Raw genomic sequence first — 10,663 nt, 5'->3', positions numbered from 1 at the left:
ATCCACAGAAACACGGGCCTCAGGCTTTCTTCCGCTCTTGTCTTTTAGGGAAATGTGTTAGGGGCACCATGGTTGCGTGAGGATCAGATAGGACATCCAGCCTTCAGCCTCAGGAAATTTCCCCAAAGGGCAGCGCCTGGGCTGGTCTCTGGGGGAGGGACGATGAAGGAGATCAGGGCCCCACGCTCTTCCCCGAGGTGTAGTGAGGGTTGACCCCAAGTCCCCAGGGCACAGTGAGAGTGAACCCCAATCCAGCCAGGCCCGGGGCTCCCTCTGTGTCACAGTGGGCTGTGGCCCAGCAAACCTGGGCCATGGGGTCCATGATGACCTCAGAGGGCCAGGATCGTCACCAGCTCCACTCAAACCAGAAAGACCAGTGTACTGGGACCCTGTCCCCACAAAGCTGCCCTCCCACCCATTCCTGCAAGGGGAGGGAACTCAGAGGGCATTTCAGATTTCACCTCGAGGCGAGTTCATGTTTATTTATGCAGGGACCCCTGTAACCCACACCACTGGTAATACGGCAGTACACAGCAGAGGCAGGGGGTGTCTCAGCATGGCCAATAGCCCAGAGTTGCTCTGGGGGAGACTGGGCATATGTCACACAACAGGTGCAACCTACACCCACAAACAGCAGGCTCTGTTCAAAAATGCCTTGGAGGCCCAGCTGGTTTGAGGTCAGTCACCTAAAGCAACCAGCTTCTTCATCAGCAGCCCTAGGTCTCCAATGGGAGGCAAACAGCGCCCCCTAGTGTTCCACTGCGGACCATTACATTTTGAAGCAATCATGTTACAATTCTTCAATTTTTATTTTTTACTCAGCTTCAGAAACTAGACCAAACTAAAGCCCACCACGCCTCATAGCGATGCTCCAAGGATGGCTCAGGGTTGCTCCGGTGTGTGTAAAGGCTTGTGGTGTTGGGGCCCGAGCTGGGTTGGGGAGCTCGATCCAGGCGGGCTGGGCCTCTCAGGGCCTCAGAACGGCAGGAGGCTCCATTGCAGGCCGCTCCTTCTTTCTGTGTTGGAGCCCCAGGGCCCGGGCCACCAGCCTCCGGGCCACGGCTGTATTTGTCTGTGGTCTCTCCTTCGCGAGATGCAGAAGCTCTGAAAGGAAAGCCCCATGGGATGGGGACTTGAATTCAAGGCTGTGGCCTCTCCTTGGGTGACACAGCAGCGTCGGAGGCAGTTAGAGCCCACCCCTGAGGCCTGGCTGCACCCTCTGTGGCCTGATGCTGGTGAGAGGGGCCACCGAGGGCTCCTGGCCCCACGTGGGGTCCTGACTTACCCTGCCATCTTTCCCCGCCCTCCCTGTTTCTCCTTCTGTCGGGGGCAGGGGTGGCGTTAATCCTGTCCACCTCCCTGCCTTGCAGGGGCCCTTTGAGAGGGCAAGCAGACCAGGAAGGGACATCTGGAGCTCTTGGATCAACAGCCAGGATGTTTATCGTCCCTAAGAAGTCTGGGACAAAGACCATGTAATCCACAAGAATGTGGATGGCCTCAGCAGGCTTCTCTAGGCCAGTTCTGCCAGCCAGCCACTGCTCTGCAGCCATGGGAAACTGGCCCCTAAAAGCCCCCTTGTGCTCCCTGGAAGGAGGACAGTAAAGGGGAGGAGCCATCATTTACGTGGTACCTTCTGTGTGCCTCTCACCACTGCGGGGGCACGTCCGCCAGGCTCTCTCATTCACTCCAACGCTTATCTCAGAGAAAGGGACCGACTCACATACATCCAGTGACCTGCTCAAGGCCGATTTAAGGGAGTGCCAGTGTCAGGGTCACACCCAAGGCCAAGCTCTGTATACCTTACAGCAAAGCATGGCTTCCCCGGCTGGACACAAAGACCAATCTTTGCCTCTGCATCCCAAACCAGACTCCCAAGAGGTGTCAATGGAGGGCAAGCCTGGGACAGGGCAGCTGGCAGACAGCTCTCCTGAAAGGACCCCTGGGGTGGGCGAGGACCACCCCATGGGTCACTGCAGCCCAGGGGCCAGAAAGCAGAGAACTTTAGAGGGAAGTAAATCAGAGGGTAGATCCACACTCAAGCCGCCCTCCCACCCAGACCACCGCCTCCCTTACTTGGCCTCTGCAGGGCCTTCAGCTTGGACTGCCTGGCTCCCTGCGTCAGGGGCCGGATCTTCAGTGTGGAGAAATCCCTGGTCAGGGCCTCGGCAGCTAAGGAAAGAAAGCAGGTCTGGAGCCATCCGCGTTTCCTGCTGAGGCCTCCTCAGGACCCAGGAACACACATGTCACCCCAAAGCCCAGGCAGCCGCTTCTGACACCCATCCAAACCACCCATCCAAACCTCAGGGACAGGACTGCCCCATCAGCTCGCTCTCCCCTGGAGCTCGCAGGCCTGCACAGGGCTGCCATGCTCTCAGATGGAGGGCCCATGCCCCAACTTCTACCCTCCTGCCCTGGGGGGTGGGGCGGGGGGCGGGAGCCACATGGTGAGCCTGTGGTTCTGACATCAGGAGAGGCAGGCCCCAGCCTTCCAAAGCCCGAGGCCTGCCCCTGGCTCCTGGCCAGCTTGACAGAGCCCAGAAGGCAGCCGTGGACATGCCAAGCCCAATGCTAATCCCTTCCATGGACCGGGAGGGCCTCCCCCAGCCCCCACCTTTCAGTGGCTCCCTCTCTGGGGCTGAAGCCCCTACCTGGCCCCAGGCCTCTTGCTGCCCAGACACTGTCCCCCATCCCTAAAAGTTTAGGCTCTCCTGAAGACTGGGCCCACACCAGCCATGGTCACTCCCCACTCTGTGTTCAGAGCCCGTGGTTGTGCGAAGCCCAGTCAAGGGGGGCCGGGGACTGACTCTTTATAAATATACACCAACTGTGCAGCGGTGTGTCAGGGGCAGTGCAGGAAAATGCTGAGAGGGAGGAGCAGCACCGGAATGACAGCCAGGAGACTAGCTGGCCTCCCCGGCCTTGACGACTGACTAGAGGCTTCATAACCTTGATCGGACACTGACATCGGGGAACTCAGTCTCTCCATCTGTAAAATGGAGTCATCTCACCTATCTCCTGAGGCTCTAATCTAAATGGAATGAGAACACATCTGCTCAAACCATAAGAACCTGCCAGTACTTGAATGCTTTTTTTTTTTTTTTTTTCTGGCTGTGCCGCATGGCATGTGGGATCTTATTTCTCTGACCAGGGATTGAACCCATGCCCTGTGCATTAAAGCCTGGAGTCTTAACCACTCGACTACCAGGAAAGGCCCACCAGTATTTGAATGTTTTTGATCTGTAAAAATGGCACCTTCACATGCTTTCATTTAGGATGTGGAGGCCACCCGAATCTGAAACCTCTGAACTCAAGACGCAAGGATGAAGAGGTGTGAGCTTCCTGGCCCAGTGCCCACTCCGCCCCCTTGGACTTTCCGATTAGGTGGCTGGGAACTTCCCTGCCAGTCCATCAGCTTAGGGCAGCCTGCACCCTGACCTGGGGGATCCTCACCCCAGGAAACGAGGCTCCCTCCCTTCCCAACAGCAGTAAGAGGAGGAGCCAGGCCACCACGCACTGCCTTACCTGAAGCTGGGCAGGGGAAGACGCCGAGTGCATGCGTGTCGTCCACCCACTGGATCTTGAACCCCTTCTCTCTGTGCCAGGGACGAGACAGAGTGACGAGGAGAGTGAATGCGGAAAACCCCTCCTGCTGCAGGAAGACCCTCCCCCCTCCAGTCCTCAAATACACCAAGCCCAAGACAAGTTCATCTCCTCTAGGAAGGAGATGACCATCGGGGGCAGACTTGCCCTGAAGACCATACGACAACTTCAGAAAGACATGCCCCACCTCTGAGATCTGGTGGGCCCCTGACTCCTAGAACTGAGGAAGTCAGGACTGCAAGCTTGTAGAGTACAAGGCCAAGGGTGAAGAGGGCCCCTCACAGACGTGGTCCCCCCAGGCCAAGGGCGTAGGGCTTGAGGCTGGAGACAAAGGGCTTCATGGTGAGGACAGGACTTGATACTACAAGCATGTCAATGAAACTGTCCTGACTTTCTTCCTGCCACTTGGGAAAGCACTCCTGAGTCTGGGGCCTGTGGGAGACCAAAGCAGTCTTGGGGCCTGGGGCTCCTCTGTGGATGAGGAAGCCTCCAATGGCCCCGGTCTGGCCCAGCCCTAGAAGGGGGACTGGAGAAAAGAAAACAAGTATGGAGAAAAAAAAAGAAAGGAGAAAAGACTGGATTTGGATCAAAGGAATCTGGGGAGACGGGAGAAGTCTTTTTTTCACTTTTTCTCCCCTCTCCAGCAGACTCTGCCCCAGAGCTACTCAAGCCCCGTTCATCCCGGAAAGAGCTCCTCTATGGAGGTAGCCCTCCATCTGCTGACTCTCCAACTGGGCGGCTGGCCGTGAAGCAGGGGGAGGCAGTGGGCCCACAGGGTCATGGCTGGCATGTGAGCATGCTGGGGGCCAGGCTGGAGGTCCACTGCCTGGGCCAGCAGGACCAGGTTTTGAGCCTCCAAAAGCTGTCCACAAACTCAGCTGTCATCCTCCTCCGCACAGTCACAGCCAGCAAGCTGAACTGCCCGGGAGCATGGCACCCAGAGCAACCACACCTACTTTCTGCCTTTCTTTCTGGACACTGAAGGAGGAGCAGGCAAGCGTCCCCAACACAAAGCCCTGTCCTAGCTCCTCTCCAGAAAGAAAGCACTCTCCCCACCCTCCATCCCCACCCCAAAGCCTCTCCAGCACTCACTGGAACTCAGAGAAGGTAGCCAGCAGGTCCTCAGTCTTGAGCACCGGCTCAAAGTCATAGATCTCCACCACGTGCGCAAAATCCTTCTCTCCAGGCAGCTCATCTACAAAGGATGATGTGTCCACGTGGATCTTCTCTACCTGAATCTCCTTCTGGGTCAGGTTGTTCGTTATCTGCGAGAGATCAGACCCTTTAGTGAGGGGAGCTTGGATACACCAGACTCCGAGGGAGTGCTCTCAAAACCCCACGCTGAGAATCCCACAGGCTTCTGCATTGACACAGAGGTGAGGAACCCAGACAGGAGTCTGGGAAAGATAGCAGTATGGCAGACTGGGCCACGAGATGGAGGAACATGTTTTAGGGGAGTCCCCGCTGGGTGACTGACACTAACACACTTTGTGTTTCACAGAATCCCCAAAACTCTAGTCTGTAGGCCCACTTTACAGATGGGTAAACTAAGCCAAAGAATTAAGTAATTCTGCCCCAAGTTGCAGTCAATAAGAGGTGGAGCTAGGCAGGCCCAGGATCTTTCCTTTTCTCATTAACGAAGTGATGATGAGCAAGGCTTTCTGGTGTCCTTCATCTGTAAAATAGCGATACAGGCTGCCTGCCCTCCCAACTGACACCGCAGCCAGGCTCAGGGGCAGACACAGGGTTCCCAGGACAAGAGATTTGTAAGACAAAGCTTCAGGCAGAAGAGTAATTTTCATGACCAGTGTCTGTAGTGCATTCTGAAGCACTGTGTTCCCTTGGGAAGTGTGTATTAGCACCTGCTATTTTTTCAGAGGAAGAAACTGAAACTTAGAAAAGCCAAATAACCTGGTTGAGGTGGGATCCAATCCACACCCCTGACCCCAGATCCTGAGCCTCCTCCCCTCTGAGTACTGGTCTTCTAAGGGACTGCTATCACTCAACACCCGCACCCCCATATATCTTGACCCTCTGCACCATCCACCCTTGACTACACCCACCTCACTTCCACCCTCCCTTTTCCGGGCTTAAGAGCCTCATCACCTCCTGCAGCAGTTCACTGAAATCGTCCTCGGGGCAGCTGCCTGGTCCCTCCTCTTCCACCTCTTCCTCTTCCACTTCCTCCTCTGCTGCCAGGCTTCTCTCCAGCTCAGTCCCATCTCCCTCCTCCAAGTCCAGCTGCAGCCCGGGCTCCGGCTGTGCGGCTGACTCCGACCTGTCTCCGGTCCCTGCGTGGCTCTCAGACTCTGAGGGTTCAGCAGCCAAAGGGTCTGGCAGCAACTCTTTCTCACAGCCTTGACCAGGGCCTTTTTGGTCCTCTGTGGCCTGAGTCACCGACACGAGAAGTTCCTGATCGGCAATGGGGTTCCCAGCACCAGTATCTCCTGGTTCTTCTGAGAGCCCGCCAGCTGGAGCATCTCCCTGGAGCTCTGTAGGAGCGGGCAGCACTCCTTCTTCCTGCCGGCGCAGCACCCGGGGCACATACAAGGCCTGGTCCGGCTTGCGTCCACGATGCCACCGGCCGGCCCTCACCCCTGGGGGACCAGCAGCCGCTCCCTGGCTTGCGGTGGGCTTCCGAGGACCTCGGTACTTGCTAGGGTGGGAGGCAGGAGGGCGGCAGGGGCCAGAGAATCCGTCTGAACTGGGTAACCTGGAGTAGGAGCAGGCACTGATCAGAGGGGTGCTTGAGCCCCAGGAGAATGGTTTATTGGAGTTATCTGCCATTCAGGCCTGAGGCTCTTGAGCCAGTCTCAGGCAAAAACCAAAGCCACAGTGACCCTGGAAAATAACTTAATGAGCCATCAGAGGGGATGCCCTGAACAAGCACAAAGGGTCAACTCTTCCTCTAGTGTTATAAATCGAGGTCAACTCTTCCTCTAGTGTTATAAACCGACTATGAGACAGCTGAGTCCACTTGCTACAGGGTGCGGTGAGTAACTAGCATTCAGAAACTATGTTATTAGAAAAGTATGTAACTTTAAGTCTGTGAGTCTGTTTTGTAAGTAAGTTCATTTGTATCATTTCTTTTTAGATTCCACATATAAGGGATATCATATGATATTTCTCCTTCTCTGTCTGACTTACTTCACTCTGTAGGACAGTCTGTATGTGTGTGTGTTAGTAGCTCAGCTGTGACTGACTCTTTGCGACCCCATGGACTGTGGCCCACCAGGCTCCTCTGTCCATGGGATTTTCCAGGCAAGACTACTGGAGTGGGTTGCCGTTTCCTGCTCCAGGGGATCCTCCCGACTCAAGGATCGAACCCAATTCTCCTGTACTGCAGACAGATCATGTCCCACTCGTTGCGACCCCATCCCATTATCAGCCATTCAAAACACTGAAACAATGCCATTTGCAGTAACATGGATGACAATCTCTAAGTCCAGCTGTGTTGCTGCAAAGGGCTTGTTTCATTCTTTTGAATGGCTGATAATCAGATGGGGTCACAAAGAGTCCGACGTGACTGAAGGGACTTAGCACACATACACACACACACACAGTGGGATGAGCGGAAGGGATAGTTAGGAAGCTTGGAATGGACATGTGCACACTGCTATATTTTAAATGGATAACCAACAAGGACCTACTGTATAGCATGCGGCACTCTGCTCAATGTTATGTGTTAGCCTAGATGGGAGGGGAGTTTAGGGGAGAATGGATACATGTCTATGTGTGGTTGAGTCCCTTTGCTGTTCACCTGAAACTATCACAATATTGTTAATTGGCTGCACCCCAACACAAAATAAAAAGTTTAAAACAGATCAAAAAAAGAGAAAAGTATGTAACTTTGAAAGCTAGGATTATAGGCATTATGATAAAATCCTTCAAGATGTACATGGAGACAGGTGAGCGAAGTGCTAGATGAGCTCTCACGTTCCATGGCCTCTGCAGGGCCCAAGCTCCCTGAGAGCAATGCTGGGTGGACATCCCCACTGTTTAAACAGCCCTCTCTCTTTTGGCCCAACGTGCATAAGCTGACTTTGCTAAAGGAACTTCATCAACAATGCACCTCTACTCCCCTGCTGAGCAGAAGGCAGCACTGACTCTAAGCAACAGAAACTGGGGAGAAAGGGGGTCACCCAGCCCTGATTCCCTCCCAGAGGCTGACCAGCTCACCAGACCACCCCCGGGGGAGAACCAACGAGGGGCCTCCCAGGCGGCAGGATACATACCTGATGTCCAGGTGACAGATGACCGTCCTCCTCCTCCAGCCCTCTCCAACAGAGAAGCTGCTCAAAAGGTCAAAATTCTCTGCTGTCCTGTGGATCAGGTACCGGAGCCGACTGGAGAGTGGGGGAAAGAGGAGGACCCTGGGGAGGGATGGGAAGGAGAGCAGAGCAGGAGCTCCAGGAGCAGCCCCCAGGTCTGACCCCCACGGAGTCCATTCCTGGTTTAACGGTGGCTTGAACCTAGGCTCGCTCTGCCCCCTGGGGTCCCAGGCTGACTGCAATGGACCTGCCCATAGAGGGTATGACGGGGAACTACTTTGCCCCATCCTCCTTCCAGGGGTGGGCTCTTCCATCTCAGGCGATGCTTGGTGTTACCCAGGAAAGATGCAGCGGGGAGAGGCCTGACAGCAGATTATTAGACCTAAAGGCCAAGATCAGAGCCAGTTGCGAGCCCAGTTACTTTAGATGCACCATTGGACAAAAAGGGGCAAGGAGGCTAGGGGCGAACACTGCTCTTCCCAGCGGCAGAGCGAGCGCCATCCTCACTCCGGCTTACTTTGACAGCTCCTTCTGCAGCAGGAAGCGGTCCAGTTCCTCCTGGATGCGCTGCACGAAGTCATTCTCGGCTGTGGAGAGGAAGACGCCGTCCAAGCAGAGAAGGGCCAGGGTGACAGGTGGGAGAGCCTGCGGGGCAAGCGACACCGCCGCGATCAGAGCACAGAACCCGGCCCCTTCCACGACCGAGGACACGGTCTCTCCTCCGATCAGAGAAGGGCCGGGCTCCGAGGAGGGTAAGGGTCGTGCCCAGGGTCCCCGGCAGGGCCGTGGTGGGGCAGGGAGGGGTCACCCGGCCCCCGATGCGGTCGCTCTCGCCGTCCCCAGGTCCGCGCCCTGCTGCCTCGGGCCCGATCCGCGGGCGCGATCGATTCTTCCCGGCCCGCGAGCTAGAGGCCCCGGAGGAGCACGAGTCTGACCGCGAGCGATCGGAGCGACCTGCCCCGAGGTCCGCCCGCCGCACTCACAGCGGCCGCCCCGCGCGTCGCCGCCGCAGCTCTAGGGTCCCCAGAAGCCTGCGCGCCTCTGAGCCCCAGAACCACCCTGGCCTCGCGGAGCTGCAGCGCCACCGCGCGGCCCGGGGGAGGCATCACCCCAACGGCAGAGGCGTGTTCTTTATTGACTCATTTTGCCCCTGAGACCACAGGTCACTTGAGAAGGGATGTTCCCCACCCAGGGATCGAACCCGTGTGTTCTGAGTCTCCTGCATTGGCAGGCGGACTCTTTACCACTGAGTCACCTGGGAAACCCTACACTGTCTCCTAGGATCAATTAAATTCGGGAAATCGTTTGGAGTAGCTCCTACATGCTAGGTCATGGGGATACCAGGTTTTACAGTTCATTGATCCCCTCCCTAGGGACATAAGAGAGGGATACATAGGAAGTTTCTGGACACCAAGAATCTCATCGCCCTTTGGCCCTTATCGATGGAAGCTGCAAAGAGGTCCAACTCACAGCACAGCGTCACTGACAAGGTGTACTAGCCTGTGGATAACAGGGCGTGGTAGCCACTAGAATGGTGATTTGCAGAACTTGCTACATCTAAAATAACTCCAGCACTCGCCTTAAATAGGGCTTGAAATTCTTGTCATCAGACAGCCATGAGATGGGCTTATTATAATCAAGGAGACCAGGGCTGAAATCCTCCTCTTCCCTGGGAGGTGCTGAAATGTAAGCCTTTGATCATCCTGAAACAAGCAGGGCCCTGAGTTATTAAAAACCCAGGTTAGTACAGGGTTTTAGTTAGTTTTAGTACAGGGGTGGGACAGTCTGAGTGGGCCCTGCAGTAGGATACAAGAAAGGTCACAAGGAGGCTGACCCTTAAAAGGCAGGCTGGGAGAAGCTGGGAACAGGACAATGAAGAAAAACAAAGGTGCATTTTGCTCTCTTGCAGTTTTTCCCAGAATATTTCTTTTAAAAGATGGTGGGATTATATCTTTTCATATATTACATTTACAAAAACTATCGGGATATTATTATATTTACAAAAACTATCTTTCCAGATAGTTTTTCAAGACTAAAAAGAATCGGGACTTCCCTGGTTGTCCAGGGGTTAAGAATTTGCCTGCCAATGCAGGGGATACAGTTTTGATCTCTGGTCCAGGAAGATTCACATGTCTTGGGGCAACTAAGCCAGTGGGCCACAACTCTGAAACCTGTGCCCTAGAACCTGTGCTTGGCAGGAAGACAAGCCACTGCCCTCAGACCGCAACGAACAGTAGCCCCACTTGACACAACTAGAGAAAAACCTGTGCACAGCAATGAAGACCCAGTGTAACGAAAAATAAATTAAAAATTTTTTTAAAGAATAAAAAGGATATAAAATAAAGACAACACCAAGTGCAAAGAGAACTCAAGGAGGTGAGTCATGAGTATCCTTTGGGGGCCTGGTTGTTAAGAGGAGATTCTGAAGGCCTGCCCCTGCCCCAGTCTCAGGCCTGGAGGGGCATCCACTCCCTGGGGGGTGGAGGGCAAAAATGCAGCAGGAAGAACAGGGACACCCATTTGGACTCTGACTCCACCAGCCCCACCCACACTCCACACTGGCTTAACTGAAGTGGAATCAGACCTGCCTGAGAGAACACTGAGGGGCCACACAACGGTCCCATTTATCCGACCAGGCTTCCGTGATGGGAAGTGTGAGGCTGGGAGGCATGCCCACTTTGCACACATGCTTGCTAACTTACAAAGCAAAGGCTCAGTGTTCGCTGTTGGCTCAGTGGTAAAGAATCCACCTGCTAATGCCAGAGACATGGGTTCTATCCCTGACCCTGGAA

The 10,663-nt window shown here is 55.0% G+C and overlaps 1 protein-coding gene across 1 annotated transcript; it reads right to left on the bottom strand.

Annotated features, from left to right (window-relative positions):
- Nucleotides 1-462: 462 nt before the first annotated feature.
- On the bottom strand, nt 463-8,977 carry R3HCC1 (R3H domain and coiled-coil containing 1). The gene is made up of 8 exons (XM_027550222.1): nt 8,855-8,977; nt 8,389-8,516; nt 7,836-7,973; nt 5,707-6,313; nt 4,693-4,865; nt 3,523-3,593; nt 2,074-2,169; nt 463-1,104 (listed from the first exon to the last, which is right to left on the bottom strand). The coding sequence occupies exons 1-8, from the start codon at nt 8,975-8,977 to the stop codon at nt 968-970; spliced, it is 1,473 nt and encodes a 490-aa protein (XP_027406023.1). The 3' UTR covers nt 463-967.
- Nucleotides 8,978-10,663: the final 1,686 nt, after the last annotated feature.

This window comes from Bos indicus x Bos taurus, chromosome 8 (genome assembly GCF_003369695.1).
Source record: "Bos indicus x Bos taurus breed Angus x Brahman F1 hybrid chromosome 8, Bos_hybrid_MaternalHap_v2.0, whole genome shotgun sequence".
NCBI classification, from domain to species: Eukaryota; Metazoa; Chordata; class Mammalia; order Artiodactyla; family Bovidae; genus Bos; species Bos indicus x Bos taurus.
The sequence above is the reverse complement of the archived record's forward strand: the minus strand, read 5'-3'. Positions and strand labels throughout refer to the sequence as shown.

What these genes read in the sequence shown, in the direction of transcription:
- R3HCC1 (XM_027550222.1), bottom strand. Translation starts at nt 8,977, where the DNA reads ATGCCTCCCCCGGGCCGCGCGGTGGCGCTGCAGCTCCGCGAGGCCAGG. An exon ending in CTTCCCCTGCCCAGCTTCAG is followed by an intron (nt 2,170 to 3,522) that starts GTAAGGCAGTGC and finishes TTCTTTCCTTAG; the next exon opens with CTGCCGAGGCCCTGACCAGG. An exon ending in GAAGGCCCTGCAGAGGCCAA is followed by an intron (nt 1,105 to 2,073) that starts GTAAGGGAGGCG and finishes CTTTCCTTTCAG; the next exon opens with AGCTTCTGCATCTCGCGAAG.